The sequence below is a fragment of the Zingiber officinale genome, chromosome 4B, assembly GCF_018446385.1.
Source record: "Zingiber officinale cultivar Zhangliang chromosome 4B, Zo_v1.1, whole genome shotgun sequence".
In the NCBI taxonomy this organism is placed as follows: domain Eukaryota; kingdom Viridiplantae; phylum Streptophyta; class Magnoliopsida; order Zingiberales; family Zingiberaceae; genus Zingiber; species Zingiber officinale.
Window position 1 is genome coordinate 4003555 of NC_055993.1, and position 24395 is coordinate 4027949.

The following is a 24395-nucleotide window of genomic DNA, read 5'->3' on the forward strand; positions in this document are numbered from 1 at the left end:
TGGGCGTGCATTAGTTCCTTCTCCGTCCTATATAAAGAGGCTATTACTTCGCCAAAGGTACGTATGATACAAGCTTGGCAGCCACTTTTTCCACCACTTACCTGACTTGAGCGTCGGAGGGTCGTCGCCGGGAACCCCTTCCCGGCTAGACTCTTGTGCAGGATCGCCGGAGCTTCGTTTGACCAGCTGGAGATTCACTCCATCGACTAGGAGCGTGCCACGTGCCCAGCGTCCTTTGGTTCAACGATTCGGACAGGATCAAATTGGCGCCGTCTGTGGGAACGCTCCTGCATCCGATCGGAACAATGGACGAGGCTGGACGACAACACACGGTGACGCTTTCGAGGGAAGAACTCGACGCTCTGGTCGAGATGAGGGCCGCCAAACTTGTGGAGCAAAAACAGAAAGCAGAAGCCGAGCGGCCGGAGCAACAAGCAACATCTGCGTTGGGTGGCCGAGCGGAAGCACCTCAAGCCACTCCTGCATTTTCGCACCCCTGAAGCTGTACCAGCTCGAAGAGATAGAGGATCTTCTTCAGACGAAATGCCCAGACGAGATGACAGAAAGGGGAAAGCCCCCCGAGCGGACGAATCCCCCGAGCGGATCAATCGCCAATTTTCGGAGGCTATTTTACGAGACCCTCTGCCCAAGCACTACGTGCCTCCGACGATCGGCGAGTACAATGGAACAACGGACCCGGATGATCATCTGGGTAAGTTTGATAACACAGCCACGCTCCATCAATACACCGATGGAGTGAAGTGCCGAGTCTTTCTTACCACTCTCTCGGGATCGGCTCAACGGTGGTTCCGGAGGCTGCCGGACGGATCCATCACGAGCTTCAAGGACTTCCGAACGGCCTTCCTCCACCACTTCGCTAGCAGTCGGCGTTATCAGAAGACGAGTGTCAGCTTGTTCGCCATCAAGCAAGAGCCAAGAGAATCGCTTCGAGCTTACATCCAGCGATTCAACCAAGTGGCGATGGACATCCCAACGGCCACATCGGAGACGATGATGAACGCCTTCACGCAAGGCCTTGTGGATGGGGACTTCTTCCGGTCGCTCATCCGAAAGCCGCCCCGAGATTATGATCACATGCTACATCGGGCCAACGAATACATAAACGTGGAAGAAGCGCAAGCCGCCCGGAAAAAGGAAGCTCCAACCGAGCGGGCACCTATTCATGCTGAACGGAAACAGCATGCCGCTCAGAGGACCGAGGGCCGAAGCAATTCGATCCCCCCACGCCAGATCGCACGTACAAGAAGTGGCTGCCGCTCGGCCCAAACCAAAGAAGAGGTGGACCCCTATGTTCTGCTCCTTCCACCAGACGGATACGCACAACACGAGGGATTGTCGAAGTCTTCCCTTCGTGGCTAATCCCGTTCCCAGGAAAGCCGAACGACGGTCTCCTCCCATCGACAGGAGACAAAGGACCCATGAAGCTGACCGGACCCGCACCGAGAGGCAACATCACCAGACGCCCGATCGGCACCGATCCCCAAGACAGGAGAATCGTCGGGCGTCTAGAGAACGGTCCCGACCTTCCACTCGGGAGGAGGAAAACAGGAGCAATACTTCCCGGGGCGAGATCAACGTTATTGCTGGTGGGCCGACCGGAGGAGACTCCAACCGAGCCAGAAAGGCGGGCGTCCGGCAGCTCCAGATCCACGCGGTCGGTTGCAGCCAGGAGCGGGCAAGTGGACCGGAAATCACTTTCGGACCCGGGGACTTAGAAGGAGTTGACGTGCCCCACGACGACGCTCTGCTCATTAAAGCGGTAATAGCAAATTACACTATTCACCGCATATTCGTTGACACAGGAAGCTCGATCAACATCATATTCAAGAAGGCGTTCGATCAGCTGCAAATTGATCGAGCCGAGCTGCTACCCATGACAACCCCGCTCTATGGGTTTACGGGCAACGAGGTTCAGCCGGTCGGACAGATCCGGCTGGCTACTTCGCTGGGAGAGGAGCCGCTCAGGAGGACCAGGACCATAAATTTCGTGGTGGTCGACTCTCCCTCATCCTACAACGTCATTTTGGGACGACCGGCGCTCAGCGAATTCCGAGCGGTCGTCTCAACCTTCCATCAGAAGATCAAGTTCCCCGTGGAGGACAAAGTGGGAGAAGTACGAGGAGACCAGCTAGCAGCTCGGCGATGTTACATCGAAATGGTCAGAGCAGAAGCTAATTCCGCTCGGAAGGCGCCCCGAATCGAGGTACATGCCATAACTGAGAAACCTCCTGCTTTAATTTATGATGAAAAGGAGGAGGTTCAGATCCATCCGACCCGATCGGAGGCCACGACTTTTATCGCCTCTGATCTGGAGGAGGAGCAGAAGGAGGAACTGATCCAATGCCTCCAACGAAATCATGATGTCTTCGTCTGGTCGACACATGAGTTGCCCGGAATTTCGCCGAACCTAGCGCAGCATGAGTTGCATGTCCGGCCGGATGCTCGGCCAGTGAAGCAGAGAAAAAGGGATTTCAGTGCCGAGCAGAATGCCGTCATCCGGGCGGAAGTAGAGAAACTTCTGGAGGCCGGCCACATACGCGAGGTGCAGTTCCCAAGCTGGCTGGCCAACGTAGTATTGGTCTCCAAGCCGGGCGGCAAGTGGAGAGTCTGCATCGACTTTCGGGACTTAAACAAAGCATGCCCCAAAGATTTTTATCCCCTGCCCAGGATAGATCAGCTGGTGGACTCTACGGCCGGCTGCGAATTAATTTGCATGCTTGACGCCTACCAAGGATATCATCAAGTGCCGCTCGCCCGGGAAGATCAAGAAAAAGTAAGCTTCGTAACGGCCGACGGCACATATTGCTATAATGTGATGCCGTTCGGATTGAAGAATGCCGGGGCCACCTATCAACGCTTGATGAACAAAGTGTTCAGGGAGCAGATCGGGCGTAATCTGGAAGTCTATGTGGACGACATTCTTATCAAATCCGTCCGAGCGGCCGATCTCTTCAAGGACATGGAAGAAACCTTCCGAACGCTTCGCAAATATGAAGTCAAGCTAAATCCCCAGAAGTGCCTGTTCGGAGCAAAAGGAGGGCGTTTCTTGGGGTACATAGTGACCGAGCGGGGAATCGAAGCAAATCCCAGCAAGGTGAAAGCTCTACAAGACATGCCGCCTCCAAGAAATACAAGGGAAGTTGACCGGTCGGATAACCGCATTGTCCAGATTCATCTCCAAAGCTGCGACCGGAGCCTCCCTTTCTTTTTTGCAAGGCCACTAAATTTCACTGACGAGGAGTGCGATCGAGCATTCAAGAATTGAAGACGTATCTTAATTCCTTACCTGCAAGCCGATCGGGGGTGAGTCACTTTATGTTTATCTGTCTTCAACCGAGCATGTAAGTCCAGCAGCGAGGAGCAGCCGGTGTATTTTCTAAGCCACATTTTAAAAGATGCTGAATCTCATTACACCGGGCTCGAGAAGTTGGCCTTTGCTTTGGTTCTAGCCGCTCGGCGCCTTCGACCATATTTCTTGGCTCACACCATCATTGTCCGGACGAACAGCCCGCTAGGAAGAGTGTTGTTGAATCCAGAAGCATCCGGACGACTCATCAAATGGACTATAGAGTTGAGCGAATTCGATATCCAATACCAGCCCCTCTCGGCGATCAAAGCGCAATCCTTGGCTGATTTTGTGACCGAAGTGCAAAGGCCAGAGCCGGAAGCCATGTGGATAATATATGTGGATGGGTCTTCCACTCGGCTCGGAAGTGGGATCGGAATATTACTACTCTCACCTCAGGAAGAAAAGATGCACCTATCCGTCCGGCTAGATTACAAAGCTACTAACAATGAAGCAGAGTATGAGGCCCTTATAGCCGGATTGCAGGCAGCAAACATGTGGGAGCCGGTCGGGTGACACTTTATTCGGATTCACAGTTGGCCGCTCAGCAACTTTTCGGCACCTTTGAAATCAACTGCGTTCGGCTTAAACTCTACGCTGAGGCCTTTGAAAAACTCAAAGCTACTTTCCGAGAGGTGCTTATTCAGAAGATTCCCCGAACGGAGAACCAGGCGGCCAATGAGTTAGCCAAACTCGCAAGCTCAATAACGCCGGTCGCCATTCAGCAATCAATTGAAAAAATACTGCTGGTGGCGCATGTCGACCGGATGCAAGGCCTCACGTTTCCAAGTGACTGGAGGACGCCTATTATAGAATTCCTCCGTTCGGGCACCACACCATCCGATGAATATGCAGCCCGGCTCCTCAGAAGAAGAGCCGGTCGGTTTACACTCATCGGAGATCAGCTTTACAAGAAAGCTTTCTCGCGCCCTTTGCTGAAATGTGTAAGCTCGGAGGACTCAGCTTACATCCTCCAGGAAGTACATCAAGGATCATGCGGGGGTCATCCGGGCGGGCGCTCGTTGGCCAAGAAGATCCTCTTGGCCGGATACTTTTGGCCAACTTTACAAACAAATGCCGCTCGGACAGTAGCTACCTGCCTTTCGTGCCAGAAGTATCACAACTTCTCCCATCGACCGGCAGAGGAGATGAAGGCATCAATCGTCTCATGTCCGTTCGATCAATGGGGAATGGATATTGTGGGTCCATTTCCGATGGCGGCCGGGCAGAGGAAATTCTTACTAGTGGCGGTAGACTATTTCTCCAAGTGGGTGGAGGCCGAGCCGCTGGCAAAGATCACTGAACAAATGGTTAAAAAATTCATCTGGCAACACATCATTTGTCGATTCGGCATCCCTCGCCGACTAGTGTCCGATAACGGGCGGCAGTTCACAGGGAAGATGTTAGAGGATTGGTGCAAAAGCTACTGCATTGAGCAACATTTCACGTCCGTGGCCTATCCTCAGAGCAACGGTCAGTGAAGTCGCCAACGAAATTCTTCAGATTCTGCGCGCGGCTCGACCATTTGGGAGGAGGTTGGCGGATGAAGTGCCGAACGTCTTGTGGGCCATCCGAATGACGCCAAAAGAAGGGACAGAGTCACACTGCTCCATTTGGTATACGGCGTGAGGCCGTCATTCCGTTGAAGTCGACGCCGAGTCCGCCGGATCGAGCTACGATGATGACAACGCAAAGGAGGAACATGGAGCTGGATTTGGTAGAAGAGGAGAGGGCAAAGGCGTCTGTTCGGATGGCATACCGTCACGGATGAAGCAAAACTACAACCGGCGCGTCATTCCTAGATCATTCCAGGTCGGCGATCTTGTCTGGAAGAAAGTCAAGCCGGTCGGCGACGTCGGCAAGCTTGAAGCTCCGTGGGCAGGTCCCTTCAAAATCATCGAAAAGCTCCGCTCGGGCGCGTATTATTTGGAAGACGAGGACGGTCGGCAGCTAGATAGACCGTGGAGCGCGAACCACCTCCAGCCTTACCGGGCGGGGTGAAAGGTGTATCACTGTAAATCACCCTGTGTACTTTTTTTTCGACTGAATACTGGAAATGCAGAAATGAAGAATCAAGAGAACAAATATAAGGCATTGTCAACAAGAATCGAAGGCCCCGTACCGTTCGGACGGAGGTAAATTATCCGAGCCAAAATGCTCGACGAAGCAGACCCTGAGCCGTTCGGCCAGGAGTACGTTCTCCACGCTGGGTGAAAGGGGCATATGGATTATCCGAGCCATGCGCCCGAATAGCGAAGGCCCCTTGAACCGATTGGCCAGGAGGGGCATGCATTTAGATGCGCAAGCAAAATGACCCGTGCCGTTCAGCCGGGCATAAAACCTGTTCAAGCACGAGATAAGTTGTGAAGGCCAAGGTCGCTCGACCTGGTAAGGAGTTAGCCTGGAAGCCCAGACGTTAAACCGTAGAGCCGCGCCGACCGCTATAAATATCCGCGCCAGCTCGGCCGACGTTAAATATCGAGACGAGCCGGCGTCTAAATAATCCGAAGGACGATCGACGAGCCTCGTCGTTAAAGATCGAGAGCCGCGCCAACCGGCTATAAATATCCGCGTCGTCGAGCTCCGACGTTAAATATCGAGAGACGAGCCGGCGTCTATAAATAATCTGAGCGGACGAAACGACGAGCCCCGTCGTTAAAGATCGAGAGCCGTGCCGACCGGCTATAAATATCCGCGTCGTCGAGCTCCGACGTTAAATATCGAGAGACGAGCCGGCGTCTATAAATAATCCGAGCGGACGAATCGACGAGCCCCGTCGTTAAAGATCGAGAGCCGCGCCGACCGGCTATAAATATCCGCGCCGTCGAGCTCCGACGTTAAATATCGAGAGACGAGCCGACGTCTATAAGTAATCCGAGCGGACGAAACGACGAGCCCCGTCGTTAAAGATCGAGAGCCACGCCGACCGGCTATAAATATCCGCGCCGTCGAGCTCCGACGTTAAATATCGAGAGACGAGCCGGCGTCTATAAATGCCTGAGCGGAAGGCCTTGTGAAAATCCAGCAAAAACCCCTGAGGTGAGGCGCGAAGCAAAAGATGGTTAATCGGAATTAAAAATGGGAGCAACTGAACGAGCGATGTCCGTGCGCCGAACGGCTACTCAGTTGCATTATGAAATACATTGAAGACAATTCGCTTGTCTGGTATAGCAAGGTGCCGAGCGGGAGAGTTTTAAAGAACACTTAGTCGCGATGGGGGAAAAAATGCCTGGCCAACATAAAAGATGAGAGGAGCAGAAAATTATCTATTATGCAAGTCAAAAAAGGTCACTACAGCGATAAGTAGGGCCGAACGGCGGGAATACAAAGAAGTTTATAAAAGCTCTCCTCACACGTCAAAATCAAAAAGAGCGTCGGGGATGGTGTCCATCACACCCGCTAGATCCTCGGGGGGGGATGGACAGATCGGCAGGCAGGTGACCTTTGGTCTTCAGATAGCCCATCGCCGCCTTGATTGCCTCCTCGAACGTGAGGGATATCTTGTCGGTAAACTTCTCTCCGAAGTCTTCCGAGCGGAGGAACGCCTTCCTCACTTCGTCCGAGCGGGCCGACTCCCCCTCTTGATATTCTTTGAGCGCGGCATGGGCAGCGTCGCTAGCAGCTTGGAGATCCTTCAAGTCTCCATCGAATCTTTGGAGATCAGCCGAGCGGCTCTCCTTCTCGGTGGCCAGCAGAGCATCCAGGTCCTTGATGCGTTGCTCCAGCCCCCGGATCTCCACCTTCATGTGGTCCATATCGTTGATGGCCTGTTGCTTCCGAGTGGTCGCCGTCTTGATCTCCTTGTCTCGTTGTTTAATCATCGTTTCAAGCCGAACGACCTTGCTCGCCAAATCATTAGCTCGTTTCCGTTCGGCTTCCAACGATTTTTTGGCTTTCTCTAGAGCGGCCGTTGACTGCCTGGTGTCCCCCGCTGCTTTTTGTTGCTTCAGTTCCTCCTCCAGTTCGGCCAACCGATCGCTAATGGCGATCTGCTCCACCCAGTTCTGCTAGCAAACGTAGACAGGTTAAAAAACTTCAAATAGGAGAGAGAAGAGGGGGGGAGGGGGTATACCCCGGTGGCTGATTGAAGGTTGCTGTCGCCGAGCTGCCCGGGAGTCAACTTGGCTATCCGACTCCGAGCATCTATCCAAGCTTGTGCGAGAGGGCCCGTCAGGGTGATCATCTGCTCAGGAAACACCGGCCGATCAGCAGCAGCCATGTACGCCTCAATTTTGGCCGCTCGGCCCGCTCTGAGACGGCCCACCAGCAGAAGAGGAGGGTAGCTCGCCTAAACGCCTGATACGTCGCCGAGTACTTGAAGGGCTGGACGGCGGCACCTCCAAGCTGGCCCTCGGAGAATCCTGAGGGGTCGGGGTACTCTCGAGGGAAACTATTCCGGACAGCACCGGCGCATCTGCACCCCGCTCAGGTTGTGGCTCATCAAGTGTAGAGGCAGGTGCGGATTCCGGTCGCCTCCGTTTCCGAGTGCGTAGCGGCACATCATCGGCCGAACGACCCTCCACTTCAGCTTCGGTCGTAGGTTCTATATTGCCCGCGGCCTCATCATGAGGGGCAGGGGCGTCCGAGGCTTCAGGGACCGTTGGCGTCCCCTCACCTTCTTCGCCGGCCGGATCAGCCGAAGCAAGGCCCCGTTCGGCTGCCTCCTTGCTCGTCACCGCCTCAATCCGAGCGGCCTTCAATTTGACTTTCTCGGTAGCTCTGGCACGCCACATGACCTTAGCTGCAGAAGCAGAAAATAAATCAGTTAGAACAAAATAAAGGGGAAGATAGGGGAGCTTACTCATGCTACAAGGCAGATCGGCTGGAGTAGAAGACAAGCCGAATATATGCATTACTCCCGGGAGGAGCATCTTGTCAATATGATAGCGCTGACCGACTAGCTGTTCGGCTGCATGGAGATAGTCCGCGTCGCCTCTAAACTTGCCGAGCTCCGGTTGCGCGGGCATAGCCGTCTGCCACTTGGTGCGGAAAGTGGGCCGCTCGGGAAAGCGTATATAGAAAAAATGCTCCTTCCAATGTTTGTTGGAGCTCGGCATATTATCGAAATGGACGAAGCCTATCCTAGACTGGAAAACAAAGGTGCCCCACTCGGCTTGCTTGGGATAGTAGAAGTAGTGGAAGATTTTTGGGGTTAAGGGAATGCCGTTCAGTTTGAACAAAACTACCACTCCGCTCAGCAACCTAATAGAGTTGGGAACTACCTGGTCGAGCGGAATGCGGAAATAGTTGCAAACTTCTAAGAAAAACTTGTGAGGTGGAAAACGTAGTCCGGCCAGGAATTGGTCCCGGAAGAAAACAACAGTGCCGGGCGGAGGATCGTGAGGCCGATCGGAAGGTGTGGCTAACACTATTTGGTGGTCGATTTGTAGGTCGTATGCTCGAGTGAGGCGCAAGGCGTCTTCCTCGTCAAACCGACTTTCCATGTTCGAGTACCAAAGACTCGGAGTATCGCCGGTTGACTGCGAGGTACTGGTCATGATCGAAAGGCCAGAATGCGGGATAGAAGAGGAGGGTTCAAGCAATGGAGGAAAACCGACTGAAAAGGATGATTAACAGAAAGAAGAATGTGTCTGGAGCGAGAAAAAGGGTCTTACAAGCGAGGGAGATGATCGGAAGAAGCCGTGTGATCGTCGGAAAGCCTGAGCACAAGGTCGCCGGCGAAAGGAGGAACGACAGGAGTCTGGAAACGAAGAAGACGAAATGCGGCGGAAACGGAGTCAAGGGCCTTATATCGCCGCCCGGGAGCGATCTCCACCGTCCGATCCAGGTCGTCGCTATCGAGGTTGTCATCTGATCGTCCGTTTCAAACGGCGGCTGTCCCATCGGAAGTGACGCAACCGCCATACTCTGACAAATGCACGATCGCCACGTGTCAGCCGGTTACTAGCCGCATTTAATGAGCTCCCCTTACCATGCGCAGAGCACGTGACGGGTAGTATGGGAGAACAACGGACGTCGATTCCAAGAAAAGACAAGGCATGGACAAAGTATCGCCGAACGGACAGATATCGCCGCACGGATAAGCATCTTTATGCCTGGCCGAGCGGCCTAATGCAATGATCATTGTCCGGGCAGATCGGCAGTCCAGTCAGTCGGACTTTGCCTCCTTCGACTAGACTCGAGAGGAAGGCAAGTGATCCGGCGGTAAAAATCCGGAACCCCATAAGAAGGAGTCAACGCTGAGGGGAGGTCAAAGGGTCCAGTGGCTCGCCGGAAAAGGACGAGCCGACCGGACTCGGAAGAAAGGGAAATCTGATAGTAAAAGGCACCCTGGTAGGGACCAGGGTTCCGACGCTCAAATGAAGCAGTGCATAATGACCGAGCGGAAGGATGTGCCGCCCGGCCGGCGCAAAGAATTAAGGCCGTCCAGACGACGTTCTTCGCCCGCCAAGTAGGCCGGGCGTCCCGGTCAGGCGGTGGGTAAAAGACCGGGACATCTTCTGACAGCCGTCAAGTCGTATGGCTATGCCATACTTCTAGTCTGACAACGGGGGGTCCTGCTGTCCCATCGAAGAACATGCTCGGATTGTAGCAGTATGGTGTCAAGTAAGCTCTCTGACAAGTGCATACCGGGGTATGGGTTGCTGACACGTATGCACCTCGGTGGGCGTGCATTAGTTCCTTCTCCGTCCTATATAAAGAGGCTATTACTTCGCCAAAGGTACGTATGATACAAGCTTGGCAGCCACTTTTTCCACCACTTACCTGACTTGAGCGTCGGAGGGTCGTCGCCGGGAACCCCTTCCCGGCTAGACTCTTGTGCAGGATCGCCGGAGCTTCGTTTGACCAGCCGGAGATTCACTCCATCGACTAGGAGCGTGCCACGTGCCCAGCGTCCTTTGGTTCAACGATTCGGACAGGATCAAAATACAACTACATCACCAAATACACTATATGCCCGCCTGGATATATGATCAGCCCAAAAACATCTACTAAATCTATTATCTGAATCAGTCTCATAGTCAAAGAAAAAAGCAGAATTCTTCTCTTGCTCGGATGTAAAAAACTCGATTAGTGTTTCAGCATCAATATATATAGACGGTGATAAAGATGACCTCTAACAAGTGGGTCAAAGTCGTAAGGTCAAGTGGACCAGGAATTGCTGACTAGGCAAGGTTGACTGAGCGGGCCTCACAACGTCGATCGGATGCGAAGTGCCGATCGGACCACTTGAACGACTATCCTTCACAACTTGCAGATGGAATTTGGAGCTAAGTACTAATGTACCCGATCCTCCGTCCTAGTTGATCGGACCTAAGGGTTGATCTGATACAGTGCACCTCATTGACAACATGAAGGGCCGAGCGAAGAATAAGTCGGTAGCTGCATTCTAGAAGACTGAGCTAGCAAGCCCCCGGCCGAGTGGCAATCGGTCAGCCTATAGCAGAACCTAGTTGTCGGTACTCTTTTGAAAGTTTATGTTGGAAATGATAGAGAATATCCCGTTGGTAAATCGTCTTTTAGAAGCTTTTAGCCTGTCAAATCATAAATATTTATGGCTCGTTTAAGGAAAAGTCTCAGGGATACTTTATGACCTATCCTTTCTTAGGAAAGTTTTGGGAAACGTGTTAATACTTTGAGATGCGTGCACAACACAATAATGTCACCATAAAAGGGGTCTCCATCTACATGTGGAGGTATGCGATGCTTCTTATTTGCACACGCTATTGCTATAGTTCACGACTACTACTTTCTTCTCCTAAATCAATCATTGACTTGAGCGTCGGAGGCAAATGCCAGAGTCCCCTTCCCTGGCCTAGCACTAACGATTCCTGTGTTGCAGGGCAGCGTGGAGTCTTCATCGAGTCAGTAGCAAAGCCACATCCCCAACTCACACCTTCAACTCGTCCCTCGAACACATCGAGCCGATCGACTCCCTTCTTATGTCATCATTCTCGCTAGCTACGTTTATCGCTCAATTTCTTGTGTTTCTAAGTTTTTGCACACTTGGACGCAAGGATTAAACAGAACATGACCTAACTTAACCTGGTTGACCAACTCAGGGTAATTACAATATCTCTTTTTTGACGTGCATCAACCTAAATTAAGTTAGGGTTAAATCAAAACAGTAAAGTTAATAAATATGCAAAAATTAAATGCAAAAAAATTGTAAATGCAATGCAAATAAATCCTCCCTTAGACTTGATCTATTACTTCTCTCCCTTTAATCACATTAAACATAGGGATAAAAAATATCGAAAAATAAATTTTGAGATAAATTCTAAGGATTGTAGATACCATTACTAACACTTAGAAAATTTTTGGAAAATATTTTTTTTAATTTAATTTTTTACGATTTTAAAACCAGCTTTAGAAGAAACATAAATTATTTTTAATGGTTGAAAAATTCTAAAATTTTTGTCACGATTAAGCATACTTTTCAAGAATATCGATAAAATTTTCATGAATAAAAAAAATTAATATAAACAGTAATAATTTATTTTATTTAGAAAGATATAATTTTTTAAAAAAAATATTTTAAAAAAGATTTTGATAAAAGCTCATAACTTTTTCTAAGTATATAAAATAGAAAGTATGTCTATAGAAAAATTAAATTGATCAGAAAGTCTTTTTGAGGATTTTTAATATTAAAAATTGATATTTTGGTAAAAACATTAGTAGAAAATTTATTAATGATAATTTTTTCAAAAAAAAATTCTGATAAATAATAAAAAAAATCACAGAAAAATTAAGATTTATACATGCAATTTATTTGTGAAAGTTAAACAATTTTATACACACAAATAAAATATTAAGCCAAATTAAAATTAACACATGCATGAAAATTCAACTTAAACATGATTTTAGAACTTATTCCTACTTATTGTATTAATCAGAAATTTTCTTAGTATATATTTTTTGATTAATTTTTTTATTTGACCCTTATGAAATTTATAATACCAATTTAGTCTCTAAAAATTTCTAAGTTTGTGTGAACTTATATTATCCTTTTCCAATTGTTCTAATTTTTTTAATTTAGCATTTTTAATTTTCAATTGGTCAAAATCTTCTAATAAACATGATTTTACTAAGATTATTTTTTTTCTTCTAAATTTTCCTTTTATAAAATTTTCATTTGTTGTTTTCAATTTACACATTGATTTAGACATGGATTTTATTCCAAAATATAATTTATCAGGAGGTAAGAGATATACCTCACTTACCATGTCGGATATGAAGCTTTCTTTTCCCCTTGTGTCACTGCATTCATCAAATGTGACTCCCTCTTCATCAATGCTAACTTTCGAGTTGCTTGGTTCTTCATGACTAGCCATCAGTGCTATTTAGTATAGACTTCTATCTCAAATTTGGACGATGAACTTTCATCCCAAGTGGCCTTGAGATTGTTGTGCTTGTTTCGCCTTGGCTCTTTGTCTTTCTCCTTCTTGAGCTCCGGGCAATCATCCTTCATGTGTCCTTTCTGATAATTGTAGCATCAAATCTTTCTTTTGCTCCCTGGATTTTTCCTGGTCTGCATTTCTTTAAACTTGTTAGATTTAATTTTATTTAAAAAAAATTCTTACCATATACCCTTCTTGGTCTGCATCAAGATCTGAGTTCGACTCTGACTTGTTCTTCTAATTGGCTCTTTTCTTGTACTGCACATCTAGATTCATGTAATTCTAAAGTCGAAATTTTTTTTTCTAAGGTGTTTACCTTCAAATCCTTAGATATATATTAGGCGTTTATTATTGAGGTCCACTTTGGAATTCTGGGAAAGACGTTGAGCGCGTACTGAACTGAGTCCTTGTTGGTTACCATTTCGCCGAGATTGATTAGTTCAGTGATTAACTCCTTGATCTTCGTGTGTAGTTGAGCCACCGTCTCACCTTTTTTTAAGCGGAGGTTTGTTAGCTTACTACGAAGAATATCCCGTCTTGCAAGCTTCACTTCGAATGTGTCTTCATGGAGCTTTAGGAATTTCTCTCAGAGTTCTTTGGCTGAAGTGTAGCTTCCGATACAGTTGACTTCCTGAGACGATAATACACTTAACAAGTGATATTCCGCTATTCCGCTCTACTGTTGACTACGAAGTTACTTTGTTCCTTCTTTGTCCAAAGGTTTTCTTCTTTATCTTCTCCTTGTTGATCTTTGGGAACTACAAAATCATACTTAATTATTAAAAGTATTTTAAAATCAGTTTTTAGGAATATCTCTATTCGACGTTTCTAGTGTATGAAGTTCTTAAATTTTGGCTGGTTGAGGCTTGGTCCGACCATTGATTTTTTTTTAGTTTGGTCGGTGATTAATCATTCTGAAGTATCCTCACTCTGATACCACTTGTTGGTCCCGGTGCGGTCGACAAGAGAGGAAGGTGAATTGCTTGAAATTATAAAATCACCCTTCTTAGAACTTTCAACTAAAGTTAATATAAACACTTTTAATAAACAAAACTAAAATACATAAAAATAAGTACGAGATAAAAGTGTTTACTTGGTTTGCAACCGGAAAAGTTGCTAATCTAAGATAAGTGAATCTCAACTAGTAGACTCATTCTTTGACATAAGTTAGTGGCGGAGAAGCTTCATACAAGATGTTGAAAGCACAGAACTTGAAGAATAGAATAAAAATTTGATTTACAGTAAGTGTTGTTTTAAATGAAAAAGACCAGAGCTCTATTTATAGTCCATTTGTAGAAACTAGCTGTTTACTAATATGGTAACTCCGGGTGCCTGGACCCTCTCCGGACACCCTCAGCGAGATAAACTTTATGGCCTCGCAAGTTACAGTGATATACGGCTCGTTTAAAGAAATGTGTCAGGGTACTTTATGACCTATCATTTCTTAAAAAAAACTTTGGGAAACATATTAATGATTTGAGATGTGTGTATAATGTAAAAAAAAAACTTTTGGAAGCATATTAATGATTTGAGATGTGTGTATAATGTAACAATGATACTATAAAAAAATTCTATCTACAAACAAAGATATACAATACTTTTTATTTACTAATACTATTTGTTGCAATTCATGACTACTACTTTCTTCTCTTAAATCAATTATTAACTTAAATATTGAAAGACCAATGTTATCCAATACAAACACTCTCTTTATTACATAACAATGCCGAGTCTTCACCGAAATTAGCACCAGGGCTATATCTTCACCTCACACACATCGATGTATATATATATATATATATATAATTAATTAATTGAAGACATACAATTTAATTAATTAATTAATCTACTACACGCATGGCGGGAGATCAGCTGGCGGCGGCTCCAGCGACTGCGACTCGCCGACGCCGTTCTCGACGAGGAAGACCATGGCCAGCCCCCACGACATGTGATCCTCCAGGTGACAATGCACTAGCCAAGCGCCGGGGTTGTCCGCTACGAATCGGACCACCGCCCATCCGTTCACCGGAACCCCCACCGTGTTCCTCAGCGGCGGATCCACCAGGTTGAACCGCGCTGCGTCTCGCCGCCGGTCGAAGTTTCCGAACCCCGTCGCCAGCACGTAGAAATGGTAGCCGTGGATGTGCATCGGGTGGTCCTCGCTGGTGAGGATGCTGGTCCCCTGCATCACCACCTCCAGGACAGAGCCGTACTTCACCTGGTACACCTTCGTGGCCACCGTCGGCTGCCACAGATCCCGACTCACACTCTCCGCCGTGTAGTTGAACCTCACCGGAGGCACCGCCGGGAAGTCGGCGGTGAAGACCGCCGGCACGCCGCGGAGGTAGGCCTCCAGGATGGACGCGCGGGTCGGGGTCTGGAAGGAGACGTTGTTCATGCTGGCAGTGAGGATCGTGCCGTTGGGGCCCCCGCAGACCTTCCCTGCCGGGCAGTCGAAGAGCCCGAGGCCGACCGTGAAGAAGAGGTGGTGGTCGACGGGGCCGGGGAGCGTCACGGGAACCGCACTGCGGAACCTGGAGGCGAAGGCGTAGGCCGCGCAGGTGTCGTTGAAGTCCGGTAGCACAGGGAAGGCCGGCAGCCGGGTACGGTTGGCGACGACCTTGGCCGGCGGCGCGTAGGGGTATCCATTCGGATCTAGGTAGTTAAGAATGGCGGTGGTGGTGGTGTTGTCAAAAGTGGTGTCCCGCGCGCTTTCATAGGCGTGTGCTGCCATGTAGTAGCATCCGGCGGGACTATCGGCGGTGAGGAGGACGTCGGTGGTCTGGCCGGGGGCGAGCATGAGGATGGTAGCATTGAAGTGTTTCACGTAAACCCCGTCAGCCGCCACCACCGTCATCGAGTGCCCAGCAACGCCGACGAAAAGCTCGGAATTGAGGGCGGCGTTGACGAACCGAAACAGGTTGGTCTCGCCGGACCTCACCGGAAACACCGTCGTTTCTATTCATTTCATAAAAGATATAATAAACGCTCAGAATCAATCTGTTATTATACACACTAACCTTTTCTGGAGCATTTATAAAGATCGCCGGGCTGGCCGTTGATCGTCAAGGCGTCGGAGACATTGGGGTCGGCCCCTGTTCTCAACGCCCGCTCGATCACACGAACCGGATCCTCGTTCCACCATTCCCCTGTCGAGCTCCACGTCAATTTAAGCCAATTAGACACAATTTGGAAGTTAATTGCGAATCCGTTAACAGAGTTACCGAGGATGACTCTGTGCTCCCTGTCGGGATTAAGGAAGGGATAGGAAGAGCCAAGCTTGGGGTAGACGACGATGGCTCCGTGCACAGTCGCCCTGAGCCACGAGCTGTGCGCGTGCCACCACAGCGTGCCCTCCTGCTCCTCGATCCTGAACCGGTACGTGTAGCTTCCGCCGGGCCGGATCGGGCACTGCGTCACGAACTCCGGCCCGTCCGCCCACGCCGTCCTCAACTGGCGAATCCCGTGCCTGAGTCCAAACAGCGCGGTCCATGTCAAAGCTAAGCGAGGCCGCACAATTCGAGTATGTAAAACTGAAGAGCTAGCTAGCGCCACCAGTGGATGGTGACGTTGTATTTTGCCCGGTTGACGACGTCGACGACGAGGGCGTCGCCGTTCCGGGCCTCGATGGTCGGACCGGGGTACTGGCCGTTCACGGTGATGATGCTGCGGGTCTCGCACAGCCTCTTCACCGCCGTCGCTTGCACCTGTTCACGCAAGCAAGTTTAAACTGCAAAGAAAGAAATCATCAGCAGTGGTAAAATGAGCATTGGCCTTGGCGTATATACGACGAACTCATGGAAGTGGATTTCTGCAGTGGCGCAGCGGAGCCACAGCAGCACCACCGCCGGGAAGAAGACCGATGAGCTCCGGTGATTCTTGAGGTCCATCTCCATAATCACTCGGCTGGTGCGATGTTAAGTGTAAGAGGTCTGGAGATGACTATATAATCGATCACTCGTGGACAGGTGAAATCGATCCATCTCTTCTTGATCTACCAGTCAAAGCATGGAACCTTAGTTTGCATTGTATTCGAGAATTGGCATTAATTAGTGCCTTTTCTCAAAATTCATCAGTTTCTTCATCTAGAGTCACCGAAAGGTTTCTTATGAAGGGTTCTGTGAAAAGAATAGCAATTAGTTAGAGCTAGTCATTTATGATAAATTTCTTTATAGATGCGGTTTGCAAGAGGATTCAACTAATCTGACCTACAGCCATCAGAGGCATGTGTCATCTTGTTTGTATTAATTGTGTACTTGGCCTAATGGGTCTCATGCAGTAAAGGTTGGAGAGTGGAGGAAGAAAGACATCTTCTGCAATTTTGGAACAAAATGGGCTCATAGAGATTGAGAAGGATGGTGGAGCTAGAGAAGGAAATGGAAATAGTGATAAATTGTGTTGACTTAACGTAATAAATTGGATTGCGCAGGGAGCACGAAAGCTAGTCATTTAGTGATACAGAGATCTTTAGAATTTCAAAGAAGCAAAGTGATCTGGTCCGAAAATAGTGAAGATGATTAATTGAGGATGTGGTTCCTCAGTTGATTGTGTGAAAATTTTATTCCGATCTGTAATATAAAAGTGTCAGTGCCGGATCAGGGAAAGGGTCCCCGGCGTTGACCCTCCAACGTTCAGGTCAGTTATCGGAACAGTGGAAAGACGATGGAGTAATCTAATAGCAATGAGTGCACAAGCACAAATAACAGATATCATATATCTCCGCTGGTGTATGAACCCCCCTTTATATAATGCTACAGTAAGCGACATGTACGCTTCTCAAGATGCGGACACATTTTCTCAACTGTTCTATGAAAAGACATGTCAGGAAAGTGTCTCTGACACCATATCTTAACAGAGCATGTAAATCCTGGATATGACAGTAGAAGTTTCTGTTGAACAATTTACTTGTTGACCATGCCCTATTGTCAGCGACATTATCTCTCAGAGGGATATCACGAGATATGGAAGGGGTCTCACTGCTTGGCCGAGTGGGGTAGCCGCTCGGCTGGGGTTTTCCACCCAATCGATCTCAGCTACTCTTCTCCGTAGTATCTCAGCTTGACAGATTGTTTCTAGCCCGACTGGATATGTGCTCCGATCGGCATAGCGTTCACTTGGTCAATTGTGAGCATCTGATGTTCTTTCCATAGTGAACCTGGCTGGACATGCGGTCCACTCATATAAGCCACCTGGCCGATCGGGCTCTTTTAACCTGATCGACAATTGGAGTTGACTTCCGTTCGGCCAATTTTGGTAGGCTCGTTGGTTCTTTGGCGCTGAACATCTTGACTTTTACCTCCACGTCGGTTGTTGGTCCCGCCTTTGACTTATACTTGATAAGTACCTTTTACCATCGCACCATAAGCCTTCCCCTCAAGTCTAGTCGAAGGAGACTGTAAGTCCGACTGACTGGACGAGCAGTGTCTTCAATGACCTTTCCCCTGATTGGACATTCTCTGTTCTAGAGCTGCCAATTTGCTCATATCATATTCATAGTCGTCGTTCTACTTTATCTTGCTGGCTTGAGTTTAGAGTCATCGCTCGGCTATCAATAATTGACGTGGGTTTAGAGCCGCCGCTCGGCTATGGTGGACGTTGAAGTTGCTTTCTCCCATGGGTTTAGAGCAGCCGCTCGACAATCAATTATTGACCTGGGTTTAGAGCCGTCGCTCGGCTATCAATAGTTAACCAGAGTTTAGAGTCGCCGCTGGACTATCAGTTACCGACCTGAATTTAGAACCGCCGCTCGGTTATCAATTACTGACCCAGGTTTAAAGCTGCTGCTCGGCCATTCGCCACTGACCCGAGTTTCGCTAGTCGGGATGATTGGCGATGACACTTAGTGATTTTTCCACTTCTCGCTACTCCTCGGACGAGTGCCTTTTAACGATTGCTAACGTCCTCCCAATTTCTGGAAGATCGTGCAAATCTTTGGTCATTATTGTCAAGCACGTCGTCCATACCTTTAATTAAATCTCATTAATGCTTCCCTGTTGCTAGCCGCCACATGTCTCGATCCCTGCCGCCGCACACTTGAGGTGGCAGGCGGATATTTGTGGTTGATGTGACAAGCGCAGTTTTGAATTCCACGACTAAATTTTGCCTTTGTTTTTTATAACCCTCAATTGAATGGCTCAGAGCGATCATCCACTGGGTTTATAAGCTCTTATTTGTCATCGTTTTCCTACTTTATCGCCTCTTTCCTTTGCGCATGCGTTATGTCGATTTCATAATTCCTCATCATCACCGACGATATTTCTCAGTAAGCTTCCTCTTTCCTTTTCTAGTCGCTTCCTTGATCTTCTTCTTTCTCTGTTTTCTATGGCCTCATCTCCTTAGCCTCCTGAGTTCATCCCCGGGCTTTGGTACACTTCTATCTGGTCCAAGTTCGACGACGAAATCGATCAGATGAAACTCATGTTAGAGTGTATACTAAAAGCCTAGTTTTTGGTATAAACATTTATCTAGAAATAAGAATCACATTGGTCAAATGTCTACATTTATGATAAATGTAGTTATTCAATTAATTTATATTGTAGATAACATGGTGTGTGGTGTCACACACAGAGGATCATGTTATCAGTACCTTATAAATTATAAACAGTAGCTCACGACCATAATGGAAAGGAACAAACCATTGGAAGGTCGTAGTGTAATTAGGTATTAGTTTATCTTAACTATATAATTACACTAGTACACTTAGAGTGTATTGAGTAGGACCATTAGAGGTCGTTTCTTTTATACTGACTTTATAAAGAAACAAAGACCTCAGTTATTATGGAAGTGTGTGCTCTTAATCCTAATATAATAACAAGCACATATATTTGATATTTATTTCTCTAATTTATCAATGGGTGAGATTTAGTTCGATGAATCAATAAGCCCGATAAGTTGGGAAATGATATCACTTATAGTGTGTGTTGTTGATTATAGAAGGAAACTGTGTCCTAGTGATCTAGGTTGAGAATGCCCCCAAGAGGAGCTAATAAGGATTGTCATGTTAAACCTTGCAGGTGGACTTAGTCCGACATGACGATGAAGTTGAGTGGTGCTACTCTTGGAGCTAGATATTAATTGAGTTGTCAGTAACTTACTTAATTAGTGGACATTTGTTATCTTAAACACAGGGAGACTAACACACTTATAATAAGAAGGAGCACAAAATGTAATTTGGGATTGGTGCGGTAGTTCAATAATAGTTCTCTAGTGGAATGAATTATTATTGATAAAATTAAGTTGTGTGTTCGGGGCGAGCACGGGATGCTTAATTTTATCGGGAGACCAAAACCAATTCTTCCTCTCGGTCCCTATCGTAGTCTCTAGTATATAGAGATTTATACCCATCGCATACCTACCTTCTTACCCATCCAATGGGGCCGGCCAAGCTAGCTTGGAACCCAAGCTAGGGCCGGCCAAGACCAAGTGGATGAGCCATGTAGGTGGCCGGCCAAAGCTTGGGTCCCAAGCTTAGGTGGCCGGCCACTAGAATATTAAAAGGGATTTTTATTAAAATTATTTCTTATGTGGATATCATGATTTTAAAAGAGAGTTTAAAAATTAAAAATTTCCTTTTATAACTTTCTACAAAAGATTAAGAGAAGAGATTAATCTCTTTCTTTATTTGTAGTTTAAAAGGATGGTTTTAATTTTTGGTAAAAACTTTCCTTATTTATAAATCATCTAACATGTTTAAAAGAGAGTTTAAAATTTGAAATCTTTCCTTATTTGTTGATTAAAGGGGATTTTAAATTTTAAGAAAACTTTTCTTTTTTAACCATGTTCATGATTTAAAAGAGAGTTTAAAATTAAATATTCTCTTTTATAAGTTTCTACAAAAGATTAAGAAAAGATTTGATATCTTTCCTTATTTGTAGATTAAAAGAGATTTTAATTTTTAGAGATAACTTTCTTTTTATCCACATGTTTAAAAGAAAGATTTTAATTTATTAAATTTCCTTTTTATAAACCAATCATAAAGGGATTAAAATTATTGGAGAAATTTTTATAAATTTCTGGAGACAAATTAGGAAGTTTTATTTAATTAAAACTCTCCTTGTTTGTAGCTTTTATATGGCCGGCCAAATAAAATTGAGAAAGAAAATTATTTTTAATTAAATAAATTTTCCTTTTCAATGGCAAAAGAATTAAGGAAGTTTTTATTAAAATTTCCTTATTTGCCAAGATCAAGGATTATAAAAGAGGGGGTAGAGGAGGCTTCAAGGCTAACGAATCTATTCTATTTTTCTCCCTCTTTTCCTTGGTGGTGTGGCCGACCCTTCCTTCTTCTCTTCTTCTTCTCTTTGTGGCCGAACCTCTTCATGCTCATGGAGTTTTAATTGGTGGCTGGATCTAGCTTGAGGAAGAAGGAGAGAAAGCTTACATCCCTTGGAGCTTGGTTGGTGGAAAAGACCTTCATCTTTTGGAAGCTTTGTGCTTGGCCGAAATTTGAAGAAAGGAGAAGAAGGTGCTTAGGTGGTTCTCATCTCGGAAGATCGTTGCCCACACAACGTCCGAGGTTAGAAGAGGGATACGGTAGAAGATCAAGAGGTCTTTCTAAAAGGTATAACTAGTAATTTTTCTTTCCGCATCATAATAGTTATTTTTGGAAATAATACTAAATACAAGAGGCATACGATTCTAGTGTTTCGAATTTGTTTTCGATATAGTGTTCTTTTGTTTTTCTTTTCCTTGTGATTTGATTGTTCTTTTCGGTTGACCTAAAGTTATTTTAGGAAATTAAATATTAGCTTTCCTTAAAAGTTTTTGTCTAGTCGGTGGTGGTTGCTCCCATATCCAAGAAGGCCATGTGCCTCGCCACGTCAGTACTGGGAACCAATTTTAGAAATTAATATTTAATGGAATTAATAACTTAGGTGATTTGGATCAAACGTGTTAAGTTCCGCAGGAGATTCAAGTCAAAACCTAAAAGAACAAATAGATTAAGTTTTGGATCAAACGTGTTAAGTTCCGCAGGCGATCCAAAATTTAATTTAAAAGAACACATGGTAGCTAGGAAAAGGTTCAGACCTTTGTACAAAATTTTTGTACAGTGGAACCTCTAGGTTTTCCGAGTAGCAACCAACAATTGGTATCAGAGCTAGGGTTTTGCCTCTGTGTATTTGGTATTAGTTTAATTATGCACATGACATACATAATTTAGGCAGGTTAATAGTAGGATGTGCTAACTTTGTGGATGCAGGATTCAACTATTATGGCTTATAGTTATTATGTGTGTGATTGGACCCTTGGACATGTCAAGGGCATTTTATTGTGTGTGCATGATTCACTACAAGAAAATAGATATTTTGCGACGATTTTTTTCGTCGCTAATGTTATTTTTTCGCCGCTAAAAAATCTTTGAGACGATAACTTTTCGTCGCTAAAATCGTCGTAATAAGCTTGTCGTAAACCTGTATTAGCGACAAAATGTAATATTTCATCGCAAATATATTAGCGACGTTAAATTTTTCGTCGCTAAAGTAAATTACTTCGTCGTAAAATATTTAACGACGATATTACTAATATCGTTGCTATAATTTACGTTAACAACGATTCCTTTCAATGTCGTCGCTAATATATTCCCTTCTTTGCTACGAATTAGTCAATTTATTACGTTGCTAACAATCGACGTTGCTAACAAAGAATTTGATTTGCAGACAGGTTAGCGACAAATAACTATCCTAACTATCCTTATTGGCGACGAATTAAACAAAATTCGTCGCTAATAATTAAGGTTAGCGACGAAAGTTTTTAAAATTCGTCGTGAACCACTAGTTTTACTTCATGTAATATATTTTCTGCATGCAATTTATAAACATACAAACCATCACAACTATAACAACAAATTCACAAATACTCAAAACATCACAACTATAACAACAAATTCACAAATACTCAAACTATCACATGCTTAACTTCAACACAAATATAATTGCAACAATCACAAACCAAGTTCAAAATATATTTACAACCAACAATCCAACCAAGTTCACAACCAAAAATCCAAACTAATTCAAAACAAGTCAACATCATGTTTCTATCCAAAACTCCACAAAAACAAAGCCTAAGATGGAGGAGGAGGAGGTGGAGCTGAAGATGAATTATGAATCAAAGAATCTAATGCTCCAGGTGCCAATCGGTTAAGTATTTGTTCAAACAAATCTTGTCTTGATTTAATTGATGCTAACTCATCTTGGGTGTTTGCTAGCTGAATTTTGGTGTTTGCTAACTCATCTTGGGTCGATTGAAGTCTTTCACGCAATACAACATTAGTTGATCTGGATGAGGATGTGGCATCTGAAGAAGTTGACCTAACTGACTTCGGCCCACTTCCAAGTCCTCTGATGTATCCAGACCGAGTACCTAGGACCTAATATAAAATTTTGAAGATAATAAAACATATGATATGATGATAATAAAACATATGATATACTAAAAAATAAGTGGGAGCAAAGTGAATTTAAAAGAGACATGAGAACCAGTTGAAGCTCGAGGCAACTTCAAGATTTGGAGGTAATCTGGATTGATAAACATGCAAGTCAAAGTAAAGTTGTTCATTATTTCGTTTTTCTGTTTTGTAACTTAGCTTTGTTAGATCAAAATAAAGGAACAACACATGGATGAATCAAACTCAACTTCAACTTCAAGGAAACCATCATAGCAGACACCTAGTTTTGTTTCCAAAGTGAACAAACAAACCCAACAAAAGACTTAACGAGACAGGCGCTGCTCCTGTTTTCCACAACAGACCCACCTTTAAATGTTGATTGTGAGTAGGTATAGCACATTTCTAATGGAGAATATGGCACAACATGACCGAATGACTCATCTTACCATGGTGCTCCTCCTGAGATGGATAGCTCAGACAATGAGTGTAAAACACATCCAAACATTTACTTCCTGAGATAGACAGCTCATTCATGCTTTTTGATAGAGGATTCACATTCACCTATCGAGATACAGAGATATGATACAATTCACAGTGAAGAAAAAAGTACAAGATACCAAGTGAAAAACAAGATCATCATAAAACAAGGACTCATGACAGATGATAATAACAAAGATGATACACAGTTTATTGTAACTCTAGACCCTATGACTCATGACATAGATGACCCAAGAACAAGGACCTGTTCTAAATCTTTCACTTATTGAAATAGCATAGGTACATCATCGACGATATGCTAATAGGCTTATTTAGCTACATGTACATAATGCAGAAGTAACTAGACTATCTAAGCACAGGGGTTTACTATAATTCACCTCAAATTTCTTCTTTTTGATCAAGTTCATGATGACTTTGGATCAGCTGGAGCCACAGAATTCACAGGTTGGCTAGGAGAAGCAATTGATGGAGTGGCCTGAGAATAGTAAATTTGAGGACGAGTATTATCAGTAGTAGCAAATTGATACCCATAGTTAGCTATTGTTGCAGGGGACTAGGAAAGATGGTGCTGCTGCACTACCTTTAACTGAACTTAAGGCATTTGCCATACCAACCTTGATCTGAACTTAAGGCATTTGCCATACCTTCAACTAAATTACAAGAGCAATGCTCTCTAATTAAGATTAGTAAAAAAACAACTTAAGCTTCATAAAACCTTAATTGAATACTTATAAATAAACTTGTTAAGAAAGCAAACAAGTTTAATACATCAACTCAATCT

General features: G+C 45.5%; 1 protein-coding gene across 1 annotated transcript; it reads right to left on the reverse strand.

Annotated features, from left to right (window-relative positions):
- Positions 1-14578: 14578 nt before the first annotated feature.
- LOC121977260 (laccase-3-like) lies at positions 14579-18083 on the reverse strand. The gene is made up of 7 exons (XM_042529849.1): positions 18074-18083; positions 17156-17170; positions 16518-16552; positions 16285-16436; positions 15954-16198; positions 15750-15878; positions 14579-15687 (listed from the first exon to the last, which is right to left on the reverse strand). The coding sequence occupies exons 1-7, from the start codon at positions 18081-18083 to the stop codon at positions 14579-14581; spliced, it is 1695 nt and encodes a 564-aa protein (XP_042385783.1).
- Between the last annotated feature and the right edge of the window lie 6312 nt (positions 18084-24395).